General features: G+C 36.8%; 1 protein-coding gene across 3 annotated transcripts in view; it reads right to left on the bottom strand.

Annotated features, from left to right (window-relative positions):
- Positions 1-18,090, bottom strand: part of ITPR2 (inositol 1,4,5-trisphosphate receptor type 2) — a 591,729-nt gene that overhangs the window by 93,717 nt on the left and 479,922 nt on the right. For all 3 annotated transcript variants that reach the window (XM_024991354.2, NM_174369.2, XM_059886107.1), the window contains 2 exon segments: positions 9,176-9,340; positions 5,763-5,958 (listed from right to left, as the gene is read on the bottom strand). In XM_024991354.2, the coding sequence (XP_024847122.1) occupies positions 5,763-5,958; positions 9,176-9,340 (361 nt within the window).

Here is an 18,090-nt window from a genome sequence, read left to right as displayed (position 1 = left end):
ACAAGTTTCCCATGGCCAAATGCATTCAGGGCTGTGACTTGGAAATGCCAGCAACACGGTCCCCCAGGGTCGTTGGCACCCCCATGAGCTCTCAGCCACTGATGCCCATGGCTGGAGGTGGCAGCTCTAACTGTAAAATGTGGGCTCCTGGGCACAGGGCATAAAGTATCTCAAGGAAGCGAGAATCATCTGCCAGATCCCTTTCCGGATCTTCCTTTTTGTCCTTAGTCCCCAAGGATCCATCTGCTTGCTGGCTTACCACCTACCTCCCTGGCCCAGATGTAACAGAAAATAGCAACCTTCTTCTCCACATAAAAAAGTTTCACATAGTTTGCTGTTAGTAACAAAGTGAAGAGGTTCATTCCTCTCAAACCCATTTATTTTCCTTGATGAAGCCATCAAGGAAAGTCCAGAAGATACAGGGAGAGGATTTGGTTCACTTTTTTTTTTTCCCCCTTTAAGCACATTTCGTTTATTGTCTTCTTGGTTGTTTAACCATTAAGTTGTATCTAACTCTTTGTGACCCCATGGACTGTAGCCTGCCAGGCTCCTCTGTCCAGGGGATTTCCGAGGCAAGAATGCTGGAGTGGGCTGCCATTTCCTCTTCCATCCGTTCATTTTCATACACTGAAAAAACATTCAAGTGCATTTCAGGGCAGCACCCCCGCAAGGTTAGCCTGGTTGTTTAATGAGGAGAGGGTGGAAATGGAGAATGGTGGCTGGAGTTCGGTCATGTGATGAGGAGAGGGACTAGGCCTGGGTTTGCTGCTGACACAAGCCCTGGAGATGAGAGAGCTGGGGTCTATGAGGAAGGAGGTCGCCGATTTCACCTCTGTCTCTCCCCGCACCCTGACTGGGGCAGCTTGGCAGGTATATCACTGGTGTAGTGTGAGTCAGGTGGTCAGAGAAAGAGAGGTGAGGTTCCTGAGTGTCCCTTATAGCCATTCCCTTAAATTAGTAAATATTTACTCACTTTGTGCTAGGCTCTGAGGGCTCAGAGTTGGGGCCTTGAAGAACCCACATTAGGGAACACAGAGACATACAGACATAGTTATAGCTGAATAAAGGAAGTGAAGTACAGGTGAAGTGAAGGAGTACATCAGGAGAGGGAGAAGGGAATTCTAAAAAGGAAAATACAAAGCTTTTCAGAAAAAGATCCATCTCGAGGAGATAGGATTTACATAGGTAGAGAGCAAAGGTTGCAGTTCCGGGAACCAGCTGTTATGAAAAGGGGCACCGCAAAGGCACAGACGAGGCAGAGCTTCCAGGCTAAGGATTTTAAACAAAGCATTCCACAGCCAGCCCAGGATCCAGCAAGGTTCTGAATGCATAAGACACAGAACCAGAGCCATGGCTGCAATGAATGACATGGACGAGCAGAAGAGAGGATGCCATCTGAAGCCATCTGGGAAGTTTCTACAGTTTTCTGGGAAGAGGAAAGGAGGTTGAGAGATAGGAGGCCAGCGCTGAGGAGAGGGAAGAGGGAGAGCAGGGGAGACTCCGGACCCTCCACCTGGCAACACCACTTTCTCTCCAACTCCTTGGGCTCACCTAACATGTGGATTCCCCTGAACACTGTCAGATGGAGCCTCCTGCACCTAGAGAGTCAGATTCTACTGGTGCCAAAGGTGGGATCTGCATTGTGCTGAATTCCCAAGGCCATTGGCAAATTATCGGTCCCCTGTTCTCCCACGTGCCTGTGATGCTCCTGTCATTCACTCTACAATCTCAACCTCCTCTTTGCTCCCTGACTCTTCACATTCCCTGAAGGGTTGTGTATTTATATACTCCCAATTTCACTTGCTCTCCAGATGTGTATCTTTGACAATTTCACTCAACTCTGGGAGAAAATAGTGTTTAATAACTGAAAGATAAACTTTATGCTATGTATCAACAGCCATAATATACAGAATTAGAAATTAAGCCAAAGCTCCATTATTTCGGCCACCTGATGCGAAGAACTGACTCATTGGAAAAGACCCTGGTGCTGGGAAAGATTATGGGCAGGAGAAGGGGGAGACAGAGGATAAGATGGTTGGATGTCATCACCAACTCAATGGACATGATTTTGAGCAAACTTTGGGAGTTAGTGAAGGACAGGGAAGCCTGGCGTGCTGCAGTCCATGGGGTCGCAAAGAGTTGGACATGACAGAGTGACTGAACAATGAACAACAACGTAAATATGAGTGATTTTCCAAGGAAATGGTATCACATACACACACTCTCTATGAAACAAAAAGCTCTCAGTCTTTGAAGAATCAAAAGTTTAACTTAGTTAGCTGGTTTTGAGTGCTAGATTTGTATAGCATTTACAAATGCTTTATTTAACAGTTTTCATATAAACATATAATTATTTTTAGTGATGATCTTGACATTTTAGTTTCAGTCTACTTATTTTGTAAAAAAAAAAGACATAAAAGACTTTAAAATATAATATTTCTAAGGAAAATATATCCATAATATAATGACACCAACCTACTTTTATTTTTTTTATTTTTTTTTTCTTATTTTTTTTTTAATTTTTTTAAAAAATTTTTTATTCCTTTATTTCTCATGTGTTCCCCATCCTGAACCCTCCTCCCTCCTCCCTCCCCATACCATCCCTCTGGGTCGTCCCAGTGCACCAGCCCCAAGCATCCAGCATCGTGCATTGAACCTGGACTGGCATCTCGTTTCATACATGACATTTCACATGTTTCAATGCCATTCTCCCAAATCTTCCCACCCTCTCCCTCTCCCACAGAGTCCATAAGCCTGTTCTATACATCAGTGTCTCTTTTGCTGTCTCGTATACAGGGTTATCGTTACCATCTTTCTAAATTCCATATATATGCGTTAGTATACTGTATTGGTGTTTTTCCTTCTGGCTTACTTCACTCTGTATAATAGGCTCCAGTTTCATCCACCTCATTAGAACTGATTCAAATGTTTTCTTTTTAATGGCTGAGTAATACTCCATTGTGTATATGTACCACAGCTTTCTTATCCATTCATCTGTTGATGGACATCTAGGTTGCTTCCATGTCCTGGCTATTATAAACAGTGCTGCGATGAACATTGGGGTACACGTGTCTCTTTCCCTTCTGGTTTCCTCAGTGTGTATGCCCAGCAGTGGGATTGCTGGATCATAAGGCAGTTCTATTTCCAGTTTTTGAAGGAATCTCCACACTGTTCTCCATAGTGGCTGTACTAGTTTGCATTCCCACCAACAGTGTAAGAGGGTTCCCTTTTCTCCACACCCTCTCCAGCATTTATTATTTGTAGACTTTTGGATCGCAGCCATTCTGACTGGTGTGAAATGGTATCTCATAGTGGTTTTGATTTGCATTTCTCTGATAATGAGTGATGTTGAGCATCTTTTCATGTGTTTGTTAGCCATCTGTATGTCTTCTTTGGAGAAATGTCTATTTAGATCTTTGGCCCATTTTTTGATTGGGTCATTTATTTTTCTGGAGTTGAGCTGTAGGAGTTGTTTGTATATTTTTGAGATTAGTTGTTTGTCGGTTGCTTCATTTGCTATTATTTTCTCCCATTCTGAAGGCTGTCTTTTCACCTTGCTAATAGTTTCCTTTGATGTGCAGAAGCTTTTAAGTTTAATTAGGTCCCATTTGTTTATTTTTGCTTTTATTTCCAATATTCTGGGAGGTGGGTCATAGAGGATCCTGCTGTGATGTATGTCAGAGAGTGTTTTGCCTATGTTCTCCTCTAGGAGTTTTATAGTTTCTGGTCTTACGTTGAGATCTTTAATCCATTTTGAGTTTATTTTTGTATATGGTGTTAGAAAGTGTTCTAGTTTCATTCTTTTACAAGTGGTTGACCAAATTTCCCAGCACCACTTGTTAAAGAGATTGTCTTTAATCCATTGTATATTCTTGCCTCCTTTGTCAAAGATAAGGTGTCCATATGTGCGTGGATTTATCTCTGGGCTTTCTATTTTGTTCCATTGATCTATATTTCTGTCTTTGTGCCAGTACCATACTGTCTTGATAACTGTGGCTTTGTAGTAGAGCCTGAAGTCAGGTAGGTTGATTCCTCCAGTTCCATTTTTCTTTCTCAAGACACTAACCTACTTTTAAAACAACACAATTAAAATTATTTACTACAAGATTCATAAAACAATAATGACTATATACATTTGAATCCAGAAATTATGATGCCCAAGGGTCAGGCTTCCTGGACTTCCCTGGTGGCTCAGAGGTTAAAGCATCTGCCTGCAAAGCGGGAGACCTGGGTTCGATCCCTCGGTTGGGAAGATCCCCTGGAGAAGGAAATGGCTACCCACTCAAGTATTCTTGCCTGGAGAATCCCATGGACAGAGGAGCCTGGTGGGCTACAGTCCACGGGGTCACAAAGAGTCGGACACAACTGAACAACTTCACTCAAGGGTCAGACTTACTCTGTATTGAATAAATCAATATGATTAAGCCTAGTAAATACTTAAGACAAAGATTTTTGAGAATAGGAATTCACAGTTTAGTACAAGTGGAGTTTTGGGTGTATTTGTACAGATGAGGTTTTCCTATAAATATTTATACCTGTAAATCTCTGGATAAAGAAACATTTAAGGAAGAACAAGAAAGGTCATAGCAGAAAATGTACAATGTGGCTGTGAACAAAGACTACTACCTAGGTCTGAAATTCAGTCTCAAGTCTAATAACTTTCAACTTATGTATATGATGTTTCTATTCTACGCTTTGATCACTTAGACTCTAATAGATTTAAATGCCACTTAATTATCCCATATTTTAAAAGCACCACTAATTCAATCCTGCTTTTAAATTTGATGGTTTGAAGAAAGAGAGTGTTATTTTGTGGCTTCCCTTCCCTGCAATCCACAGGCAGTGGAATCACCCAGAGAAACTGTTAGCAAAGTGCAGTAACTATGATGTCCATCTAGCAAAACAGGAGAGTGAAACGAGAGTAAGAATGAAATTTAACCAAAACAACAAATGTAGGCAAAAGGGAAAAAAGAAATCATCAGGGAAAATAATAAATAAAAAATCCAAAGTAAGACAGAAAGAATCACCCCTCACATCTCAAGAATCACAGTGAGTATAAATGGGGCATGGCTAACCAGTCAGACAACAAAAATAAATATCACACAGAAATTCTGACAGCCACAGACTCATGGACAGTCTTAATTCTGACAGTATTAATGACAATACTTTGAGCATTTATACTTTCCAATTATTCAAGTATAATATAATGTACTGTAAGAAAAATGTATGAAATAATGGTTGTGAATGATGCTGGATATTCTTGGGAGAGATAGCCCACAATGGGAAAAAGAGGAGGAAAGAAGGAAAAGAATCTCAAAGCAGTTACCCTGAATTGAAATTGTCAACTGTCTCCTGGAGTACAGTCAACAACTGTTGAAACCTGTTCTGAGACTGAGCTTATGTGATGCTTCTTGTACAAAGATTTTCCTAAATAGTATACACTGTCAGCTAACATACAGCCTATGGGTATTTCACACTCATGAGCTCTTAGTGAATAAGAAAATGTTTTCAAAGCAATGAAAGATAACATTGCCTCCATTAGTGTTTATCTGTGATCCTCTTAACAAGCTATGTACAAGCTGTGTGTGTTCAGTCACTATGTCCAACTCTTTGCCATCCCATGGATTGCAGCCCACCAGGATCCTCTGTCCATGGGGTTTCCTAGGCAAGAATGCTGGAGTTGGTTGTCATTTCTTTCTCTAGGGATCATTGCAACCCAGGGATCAAACCTGCGAGTTCTGTAAGGATATTAACTGCATTACCTGTGATGGGAGTTCTGTTTTTCAGCCTATCCACCTCCATAGTGAAGTCATCCTTCAGAAAAAGGAACCCAATAATGGAAAACAGGTAGACAAGGATGAGGGCAAGAACTGCAGTTAGAATAATGGATCGGCCGTTCCGTGTGACACTTTTTATGACATTGAGCAGGGTCTCTTCTCTATATACCAAATCAAAAAGCTACAGGAAAAAAAAAGAAAAGAAAACAAAAGCAGGGAAAAAAATACAATGAAGCAACAAATACCAGGGTAATCACAAATACAAATGCAGCCATTTCAGTTTATCCATGAGAGAATAACAATATAAATAAGACCTTAAAAATGAACCAAGATAGGCATTTCTTCTCTAGTTGGAATGTATTAATAAACTGCTTTTCAATAAAGATAACTCTAACATAATATATAATGTGCATCTGTTGATTTCCTAACCAACAAAATATCAATTTTTTAAGACATGGAAATAGCACAAAAAATTCAAATTTGAATTTAGAATTATAATATTATAAGTAATCAACTTAGCTGCTTATTCCCTCTTTTTAATCTTTCTAATATTCTGCAGTTGCCTCTGGAATAAGTAAAATAGCTAATGTGAAAATGCTGAATTATGTTCACCTACGTGATGAATAATTGACAGATTCATTCAATGTATTGTTTAATTAAGGGATTAGAGGTGAGATGACAAGAATTCAATTTTATGAGCCCACTATAATATTAATAGAAAAAGTATGCAATTTAAAAATATTTGAGATGTGTAAACATCTTTCTTAGTTAAACAGGTAGAATGAGGGCAAAATCTATTACTTTAGTATATACTTGTGGAAACAAAAGTCTAATACACAGTGCTAATTCATTTCCTCTAATGGGTTACTATCTATTTTGTATTTAGTAGTAGAAAATCTATGCTCTAATTAAGAACCTAGGTATGTGTTTGCTATCTGTTGTCAACATTAAGGAAAATTTTACTTATTGTTATAATGTTGAAATTAAACATCAGAAAGTACCTGTTTATTATCAAAAGCTAGTTAAAAGCAATAAATTAACAGTTACTTTAAAGAAGGCATTAATAGCAGTATAGAAATGAATAGTATTTTTAACACTGGAATAATTGGCTTTGTCTTCTACTACCTGTGGGCAATGATTAGAATTTCTGAACTGGTTTAGATTATCAGTGTCACTCATCCTTTCAGAAACACCAGGGTTTTGTACACTGTTTTTCTAAGTGCTGAGGCTCATATGGTTACTTACCAATTTAACTGCAGCTGTGCAAATAATTGCTGTAAAGATATTAACTTGTTTGCTCACTTTAAGACACTGATATTTTATGATGGTCAAATATAAAAACATATGTTTAACTATTTGCTATCTGTTTATCTCAAGAGGGAGCTACAACATTTAGAAATAAAGTCCATATTCTTCCATAAAGACAAATTAAGCAATGCTTATTCAGCTTCCAAATTATTGACCCAGCTTATTTAACTGATTTAAACATTTAGTTGACAGAAAGGAGATTTTTTCCTCAGTTGAACAGTGGCTAAAAGAAAAGGTCTGGCAAAATATCCAGTTCATTTCTGGATAGTTTCTGAAAGTTTCTAGTTTTCAGAAGCCGATGGAATGCTTGCTAAAAAATACATATTTTGGGACCCCATTCCATATGTATGGAATCAGAAGTTTGAGAAGGCAAAGGTATTGACATTAGACAGATGAATGGTTCCTTCTATTTCTGAAAGAAAAATCTAGAGTGTGGTTTTTATTACTGGTTAAAGGATGCCTGGGCATTTGTGGACATAACTGAGAGTGCATATTCATATATTTTTTAAATATAAAAATATTTAAAAATACATTGAAATACTATTTTAGCACTATATTCAATAAAATGTCCTTCTAGTACCCTAAACATGAAAATGAAATATATCCTTTTATAATCAACCCAATGAAGACAAATTAGCATCAGTGTTGTACAATTTGAAAGATGAAAGATGAGGAAAATGCAAAAAGAAAATAAGTTAACACAAATTAAAAGTAACATTACTACTAACAACTCATATAATAATTCAAATATACCTTTATTTTGTCAAAAACCTTTCCTTCAATAATGCAGAGTTACATACATCATTTCACATGCTTTTCATATTATTTCTTTAATGGGTCTTGATATTATTAGTCTCTCATACTAAACCTATCCATTTTATAAATAGGGAGGTGTTTTTTATAAAAACACTGTCATAAATTTTACATATTACAGTCAGGAAAAGGTTCTGGGTATAACCTATTATATCATATATAATACATGATATAACTTGTTTATTAAATATCATAGGCAGATTTTTTTAAATGGAAGTTTTATGGTGAATCAGAGCAGAGAAGATATTCATTTGCATCCCTGGATTAGAAAAAAAAAATCTACTTTTGATTGCTGAATACTAATCTAACTTAACTGCCTTGAATGTAATTTTGTATCCTTATGTTGATAAGGGACAAATCCACTCTTCACTGCAGCTCTTTCCATTGCTTTAGGGTAAATGAAAATGTAGCATCTTATTGAATCCTCCTACATGGCTGTTCTGGATAACAGGGCAGCAGGAGACTATGGATTTGCCTCTCATGATGTAAGCAAACCAGTCAAGATAATGTTTTTAGATCTTCAGCTTGTTCATTAGGAATTATTTTACTGGGTAGTGCTCTCCTCTGTACATCAGTTGTGAGCTAAAGATATAAAGAAATTGCTCTTATGGCATCATGATGCTAACCTGGTAATGCTCTACTGTTCAAAACATCATATACTTGTATTGACTCCTCTCCTGGCTTATGGCTAGAGAGCATACACATAGGAAGGAAAACTGATAATCAACAAAAAAACAAAACCAAAACCAAAATCCAACTTTAGAAAAAATCTGCAAGTCCATCCAATGAATAGACATATGTAAATAAGTTTAACAACAATGCCATTTTAAATCTGAAACTGTAAGACTGTCCTTAAAACAACTCACTGTCTTTTTGCTAACTGTTAGCTTTCCCTCTCAGTTTATTTATATGCCATTCTAAAGATAAACAAAATACTTGGGATTATAAATAAATACAATGAATTCAGTATCAAGAAAATAAATCCCTCTTCTTGGTCAAGAATCTCTAAGCTAATATGATGTGGCTAAAACCCAAAGCAGCCTGGGTCAAGAGCTGGGTCTCAGAGAGTACATAAAGAATCGCACCACCTATGTAGTATCTCAGAGAAAAAGACTAAAAAATAATAATAATGCATGATTTTCCTAGGCAAGTCTAAAAATAACATAATTTGTCCTCAATGCCAGACTCTGCTTAAAAAAATCAAAGAGAGAAGCATAAGAAGCAGCAGCATTGTGTATGTTTTTCAGCAGTGACTGTCCACATAGAGATGTACTCACCAGGAAGCTATAGAAGAATTCATGGACAAAGAGGCCCAGCATGCAAACCAGGACATACGCCACGTGGTAGAGAAAGGCCATATCCAGGATGACCGCTCGGTAGCCTCGGGTGAACGTACCCCGATTTCCAACAAAACTCACCAGAAACACTATTTTATTACAAAGCTAAAGGGAGGAAAAGATTCGATTTTATTGTCTTATTCATACTGGTAAAGCTCACAAAAACAGCAGGTCATTGACAAAACCTATTATTTGCAAAGTCTGTGGTTTTCTTTGATGATTTTCTCATTTTGCAATTTTTCAACACTGCTTACAAATCTACATGTAAACACCAGACAGACAAACCCTGTATTCTCTGCAATTCCAGGAAAAGGGAGCAAGAGTGATTAAGAGACGCAGCTCTGCAATCAAGACAGACCTGAATTTAAATCCTAGCTTTCCCACTACTATTATCTGATCCAGGCCATGCAACCATAGGCCTTGCTTGTTTCTTCTCAAAAATCAGAATAAAGGAATTCCCACCTCAGAGAACTCTTCAAAGAATTAAATAATACGTAACGCACATGAAGTCCTTAGTACAATGACTTTTGAAATATTACTTATTATATCTTCCATATTAAAAGTAATACATGCAATGTTTTAATCATACTGTAAATGAAACAGAAAAATACATTTCCAGAAAGCAACCAGAGATTTGTCCTGGATTTTTTTATCCTGGATTTTCTCCACTGAATATTATTTTAAACAAGTAAGCAATTAAAAATTATTTTTAAAAATTTACTCTGCATTCATAAAAAATAAATATTTTTATCTATCTATATTAAAATAAATATAATACTTGCATGTATCTTCTAAGCTGTATGTATGGTAATTATTCAGTAAGCATTTTGGAGTGTGTATTATGCTTTGTATCATACAGAATATTTAATATTTAAGTTAAAACTACATTTAAAATTGCCTTCTGTGGCATAATTTTAGAATATAGAAATTTATACTGAGGTTTTGGGGCAATAACAATGACCCATGCAATGATTTCCAAAGAACACGGCTATCATAAACTTGGTGCCATCTCTTTGGTTCTAGAATCACTGCATTATTTATCAATGGAAAGACTAATTTTCCCATTTAGTTATCAATGAAAGAATTACAGGTTTCAAAATTTCAGTTAGTTCTTTCAGATCATTTCTTGAGTCCTTAAAAATTTTCTAATGGCACCATATTTGTCTTTATGTGTCCAGACCTAACTTTAGGAAGACAGCTTGCTCTTTGCAACATCATAAATTCCTCAATGTATATGAAAAAAATTGTCTTATGGAATGATTATGAATAACATAAGAAGGAGAATAAACAACATTTTGGACAGAAGTAAAATTTGAGAAGTTGAAAAACCTTCCCTTCAACTTTCTGAAGTCCAAATCAATACAGATAAAATGAGAAAAGGCTTATCATTGCACCTTGTGAAGTTAACCAAACCAACAGCATGGCAAGTAAAAGTTTCAAACCTTTCCTAAGCGTGCTCCATGTTAATTAAATATCCTCTCAACAATCAACTTTATCAATTTCATCATCTTGCTAACAACCTGAATAGTGTCAAATGAGGTTTTACTTTACTGGTGTTACATCATCATATCTTGACATTACTATTAAATATAGCTACAGTATTAATGGATGTCTTTATGCTTACTATCCAACAGCAAGTTTAATTCACTCACCCAAATCGTTAATATGAAACAGAAATAAGGAGTTCAATAAAAATGAAATTAAAGATTTAAATTATGACTTTTCATAAGGATGAATGATATGCTGCACACAAATTATTTATATATTGTGTCTTTAAACTGAGTCATAAAAAGTCAGGCACGAAAACTATGTACACATCCTTTATACGAAGTAAAAGGGATATACTGAATTCAAGTTCTCAAAAAGAGCAACATATTTCACTTCTCAAATGATGCAAAAGCAAGGACACACTTCTGCCTGAAAGGGCCTCTGTCATTTTTGCATGAAAAATAAAGAGTAGCCTTATTGGTTTCAAGTTAATTCTTCCGAACTTTGACCTAAAGTTTGATGTTGATGGACATGCTCCTGTTCTCTTGATGGAATTGGTACTGGTAATGACAGCCACCTATTTCTGCACAGAATAGAAACAAGGAATTTGAGGTCTTTTTAAGTGTTCATACCATGAAGAAATAAGTACAAGTATAAATGATTTGGGTAGGAAAGAACTTGAACGCTGGTTTTTCTTGCCCATAACCTTGAAATTTGTGAACTAGTCTTATTGAGCATTTTCCATGAAAGCTGGGAATATTAGGGAATTAGGAATTCCCTAATATTAGGAATTCCCTAATATTAGGATATTAGGAATATTAGGAATATTAGGGAAAGCTGGGAAATAAAGAAGTTACAAAAACACTCTCCTTCTTCATATCATGACTACTGGACACTGTCTAACTAGTCCTTCATTTATCAATACCATTATGTAGGCAATCATTGCTTCTATGGCAAGGGTCCATGTGGGCAACAATAAATGGGGAGTATGGGAACTGGGCAAGGTGGTTAAAAGGCCATCCTCAGAAAAACAAACATTGTATATTAACACATCTATGTGGAATCTAGAAGAATGGTATAGATGATCTTATTTGCAAAACAGAAACACAAAGATAGAGAACAAACATATGGACACCAAGGAGGGAAAGGGGGAGTGGGATGAATTGGGAGACTGGGACTGACATGCACACACTATTGACACTGCATAAAACAGATAACTAATGAGGACCTACTGGATAGCTCAATCTGCAGTGACCTAAATGGGAAGGAAATCCAAAACAGAGGGCATATACGTGAACACACAGCTGATTCACTTTGCGTACAGCAGAAACTAACACAACTCTGCAAAGCAACTATACTCCAATAAAAATTAATTTTAAAAAGGTCATCCTCTTCTGAACTGCTGTTGAAAGAACCTTTCAGTCAGCACACAAATGCAATATAAATGACCATAAATATCCCATGTATTTTTTTGTTCTCTATTCTTCAAAGCTGCCCTTGATATATTGGGTTGACTGAAAAGTTTTGTTTGAGTTTTCCTGTAAGATCTTATGGAAAAACCCAAACAAACTTTTTAGCTAACCCGACATTTTTCACTGGAAGGAATGATGCTGAAGCTGAAGCTCTAGTAATTCAGCCACCTGATGTGAAGAGCTGATTCACTGGAAAAGACCCTGATGCTGGGAAAGATTGAGGGCAGGAGGAGAAGGGGGTGACAGAGGATGAGATGGTTGGATGTCATCATCAACTCAATGGACATGAGTTTGAACAAACTCCAGGAGATAGTGAATGACAGGGAAGCCTAGCGTGCTGCAGTGTATAGGGTCACAAAGAGTCAGACACAACTTAGTGACTGAATAACAACAACAATATTTTCAATTAAGAATGGGGTAAATTATGTGAAGATTGGGAAGAAAAAGTGGTGGCTGAGGGAGAGAGAGAGTAGTAATGTAAGCTCTCTGTACAGCCTTTTAAAAGTGGCACATCATCCAAATGATTTATGAATGTCTTCTACAACAGCAAAATTAATGCTCATTTGTTAATTAATGTACACTAAAATAAGTTCATTAATTTTAACTAAGTAAATTAATTATACAGTATAGCAATAGTTTCACAGATACATTACATTTAATTGATATGTCTTTGCAAAACTTTTAACAGCACAGTATAGTGGAAAGACCCTGGCTTAGAAATTGGGCCATCTGGGTTCCAGTCTCTGTCATTAATTACTTTGGTAAATCCTCCTGGTCTCTATAGGATATGTATATACTCATTTCTAAAATGAAATGACTAGAAGGGAATAAGCCTGAAGGTGCCTCATAGCTCTAGAATTCAAAGTGGTGTTCTTTAAATTTTGCTATTTTATGTGATCCCAGAAATTTCCGGCTGCCTTTATATTACCCTATTTGTTATTTGACTGTGTATTCCTGATCGGTAATTCCATCCCCATCTTACATTGTTCCTATTTATATCCTAGGAATAAATTATAGTAAAAGAAGACCGTCTACTGTTTATTGAAAAGCAAAACTAAACTTATTGTCTTGAACTATCAGTTCAGTTCAGTTCAGTTCAGTCACTCAGTTGTGTCTGACTCTTTGCGACTTCATGAATTGCAACACGCCAGGCCTCCCTGTCCATTACCAACTCCTGGAGTTCACTCAAACTCATGTCCATCGAGTTGGTGATGCCATCCAGCCATCTCATCCTCTGTCGACCCCTTCTCCTCCTGCCCCCAATCCTTCCCAGCATCAGGGTCTTTTCCAATGAGTCAACTCTTTGTATGAGGTGGCCAAAATACTGGAGTTTCAGCTTTAGCATCATTCCTTCCAAAGAAATCTCAGGGCTGATCTCCTTTTGAATGGACTGGTTGGATCTCCTTGCAGTCCAAGGGACTCTCAAGAGTCTTCTCCAACACCACAGTTCCAAAGCATCAATTCTTCGTTGTCTGATATTCAGTTGCAGAGACAGAAAACTGCACCAGTGCTGGGAGAATACTGGGAGAATACAACAGCATGGGTTGAATTGAGTAAGAGACACTACTGTTTATACCACCCTTGTTTACTGTATTGTTTTGTTGACGATTTAAAAGTTTTCTTGGGCAATTTTGACTACATAATAATTTTGACTTTGACACCTGGGCTTATAGGCCAGTTGATAACTGGGCTTATGGTAATATAGCTATTTTACCATATATTCATCAACCATCAACTTTCTAACTCAAATATGAGATTATTTGATTCAAAAATTTCCATTTCAGTGATGTTACATGGGCAGGATAAGGTTGCCCATTTGTCAAAGCCTGAGGCAAAATTGTTATGTAGTCAAAATCACCCAAGAAAACTTTTAAATTGTCAACAAAACAGTACAGTAAACAAGGGTGGTATAAACAGTAGTGTCTCTTACTAAATTCAACACATGTGATTAATAGTATTCTCCCAGCACTGGAGCAGTTTTCTGTCTCTGCAACTGAATATCAGAAGTAGGTTCCTCAGTGAGTATACTACAAGAAAAACACACAGAGAGTGTGAGAGTGTGTGTGTGTATGTGTGTGTGTGAGAGACAAAGAGAGAGAAAAACGAAGAGAATAGGAATGTTTTGACTCAGAATACATATTTCACAGATATATACTGTATTATTATTATAAAAATGATCCAAAAATATGAATAATAAGAATTAATGGGATGGTTAAATAAATTAATTGGATGGTTAAATCAGAGAAGGCGATGGCACCCCACTCCAGTACTCTTGCCTGGAAAATCCCATGGACGGAGGAGCCTGGTAGGCTGCAGTCCATGGGGTCGCTCAGAGTCGGATAGGACTGAGCGACTTCACTTTCACTTTTCACCTTCATGCATTGGAGAAGGAAATGGCAACCCACTCCAGTATTCTTGCCTGGAGAATCCCAGGGACAGGGGAGCCTGGTGGGCTGCTGTCTATGGGGTCGTACAGAGTCGGACACGACTGAAGCGACTTAGCAGCAGTAGCAGTAAATAAATTATATGATATCCATACAACTGGAAATATTATCATTACTAAAATGAGATTTACAAATAAGTTTAATGGTATGAAAAAATATTAAGTTATCCCAAATTGTTAAAAACTGTTTATATTTGCCAAACTAATGTTAATTTCCAGTACCCATAGCTAAAAGTATAATGCAGAGGGTGGGAAGAAAACTGTATTGGGTTATAAGATAGGCTTTTATAACAGAGAAAAACATTTGAATTTTTTAAGCGTCTCAACTAGTGAGATAACTAACCCCTGTGACAAGACAAGAGAAGCTATCTGCAAACTAAATAAAACATTTTTTAGAACCTAGTAAAGATGAAGCATCATAATAAGCAGAAACTGATAATATGAAGTGCTCATAACACAGATCGAGGCTTTTCCTCCCACTTGATTCCTTTTCCAAAAAAAGGAACTTTCTGTATTTGCTTAAAACTGTGAAAGACACTGAGTCAGAAACAAACAAGTTCCTGCGAACCAAAACACAAACACTTTAAGGATCATGACAGCAACGTTCTACAATTAAATGCTACTTCACATATTAGGTACCTAGTAAACACCAGCCTTTATTGCTGTTTTATCATTATTACTGCTGCTGTTCTTTTTTAAATCTTCACACTAATCTCCTGAACTGATCTTCTCAAAAACCCATTTTACTGATGAAAAGAATGAAATTCTGAGGCATGCTATTTGCCTAAGGTCTGAAATTCTGATTCTCACTAAGTCTTGACTCTCAGGTAGACATTTTTTTCCTGTTTCTCATACCTATAACTTTAGTAATTACAGTTCCACGTGTTATACAACGCAATGTTTTAAGTGCAAATTAAGTTACTAAATATGTTAAGATCTAAGGTACAAACACGATTGATTTGTTTTTTTTTTCCCCCTACCTCCTAGGAAATGGTAAACCATAGATAGTTCCTGTAATGATCCTGTACGTTAAATGTTAAAATAAATGATATTCACTAAAACATTTCTATTTAACTGTATAATACAAAAACTATAGATAAAAACTCTATCAATATTTATCATATCAAAATTATAATTATTCCATTTAATTTGTCCCAAATGAAAGCTGATTATTTTTTTTTCAGTCAACATGCTCTAGACAGGCAGATAATAATGCATTATTTAGGGGTTGTGCAAGTAAGTGTTTTATGCTCTGAATGCTTCAGAGTACCCACAGATTGACAAAGTTAATAAGAAAGTTTTAGTAATTTTCTGGTGGACTCTTTAGGGTTTTCTATGTAGAGGATCATGTCATAATCAATGACTACAGTAAAGTTGCAGGATATAAAATCAACACACAGAAATCCCTTGCATTCCTATACACTAATAATGAGAAAACAGAAAGAGAAATTAAGGAAACAATTCCATTCACCATTGCAACAGAAAGAATAAAATACTTAGGAATATATCTACCTAAAGAAACTAAAGACCTATATATAGAAAACTATAAAACACTGGTGAAAGAAATCAAAGAGGACACTAATAGATGGAGAAATATACCATGTTCATGGATTGGAAGAATCAATATAGTGAAAATGAGTATACTACCCAAAGCAATTTATAGATTCAACGCAATCCCTATCAAGCTACCAACAGTATTCTTCACAGAGCTAGAACAAATAATTTCACAATTTGTATGGAAATACAAAAAACCTCGAATAGCCAAAGCGATCTTGAGAAAGAAGAATGGAACTGGAGGAATCAACCTACCTGACTTCAGGCTCTACTACAAAGCCACAGTTATCAAGACAGTATGGTACTGGCACAAAGACAGAAATATTGATCAATGGAATAAAATAGAAAGCCCAGAGATAAATCCACGCACATATGGACACCTTATCTTTGACAAAGGAGGCAAGAATATACAATGGATTAAAGACAATCTCTTTAACAAGTGGTGCTGGGAAATCTGGTCAGCCACTTGTAAAAGAATGAAACTGGACCACTTTCTAACACCATACACAAAAATAAACTCAAAATGGATTAAAGATCTAAACGTAAGACCAGAAACTATAAAACTCCTAGAGGAGAACATAGGCAAAACACTCTCCGACATACATCACAGCAGGATCCTCTATGACCCACCTCCCAGAATATTGGAAATAAAAGCAAAAATAAACAAATGGGACCTAATTAACCTTAAAAGCTTCTGCACATCAAAGGAAACTATTAGCAAGGTGAAAAGACAGCCTTCAGAATGGGAGAAAATAATAGCAAATGAAGCAACCGACAAACAACTAATCTCAAAAATATACAAGCAACTCCTACAGCTCAACTCCAGAAAAATAAACGACCCAATCAAAAAATGGGCCAAAGAACTAAATAGACATTTCTCCAAAAAAGACATACAGATGGCTAACAAACACATGAAAAGATGCTCAACATCACTCATTATCAGAGAAATGCAAATCAAAACCACTATGAGGTACCATTTCACACCAGTCAGAATGGCTGCGATCCAAAAGTCTACAAATAATAAATGCTGGAGAGGGTGTGGAGAAAAGGGAACCCTCTTACACTGTTGGTGGGAATGCAAACTAGTACAGCCACTATGGAGAACAGTGTGGAGATTCCTTAAAAAACTGGAAATAGAACTGCCTTATGACCCAGCAATCCCACTGCTGGGCATACACACTGAGGAAACCAGAAGGGAAAGAGACACGTGTACCCCAATGTTCATCGCAGCACTGTTTATAATAGCCAAGACATGGAAGCAACCTAGATGTCCATCAGCAGATGAATGGATAAGAAAGCTGTGGTACATATACACAATGGAGTATTACTCAGCCATTAAAAAGAATACATTTGAATCAGTTCTAATGAGGTGGATGAAACTGGAGCCTATTATACAGAGTGAAGTAAGCCAGAAGGAAAAACATAAATACAGTATTCTAACGCATATATATGGAATTTAGAAAGATGGTAACAATAACCCTGTGTACGAGACAGCAAAAGAGACACTGATGTATAGAACAGTCTTATGGACTCTGTGGGAGAGGGAGAGGGTGGGAAGATTTGGGAGAATGACATTGTAACATGTAAAATATCATGTAAGAAACGAGTTGCCAGTCCAGGTTCGATGCACGATACTGGATGCTTGGGGCTAGTGCACTGGGACGACCCAGAGGGAGGGTATGGGGAGGGAGGAGGGAGGAGGGGTCAGGATGGGGAACACATGTATACCTGTGGTGGATTCATTTTGATATTTGGCAAAACTAATACAATTATGTAAAGTTTAAAAATAAAATAAAATTAAAAAAAAAATAAAAATAAAAATAAAAAAAAAAAAAAAAAAAGAAAGTTTTATCTCCAGGTATATTTCTTCTCATGAAGAAATTAAAGTATAAAACTTG

This window comes from Bos taurus, chromosome 5 (assembly GCF_002263795.3).
Source record: "Bos taurus isolate L1 Dominette 01449 registration number 42190680 breed Hereford chromosome 5, ARS-UCD2.0, whole genome shotgun sequence".
Taxonomy (NCBI): Eukaryota; Metazoa; Chordata; class Mammalia; order Artiodactyla; family Bovidae; genus Bos; species Bos taurus.
Note: the sequence above shows the minus strand (reverse complement) of the source record. Positions and strands in the feature narration are given on the sequence as shown.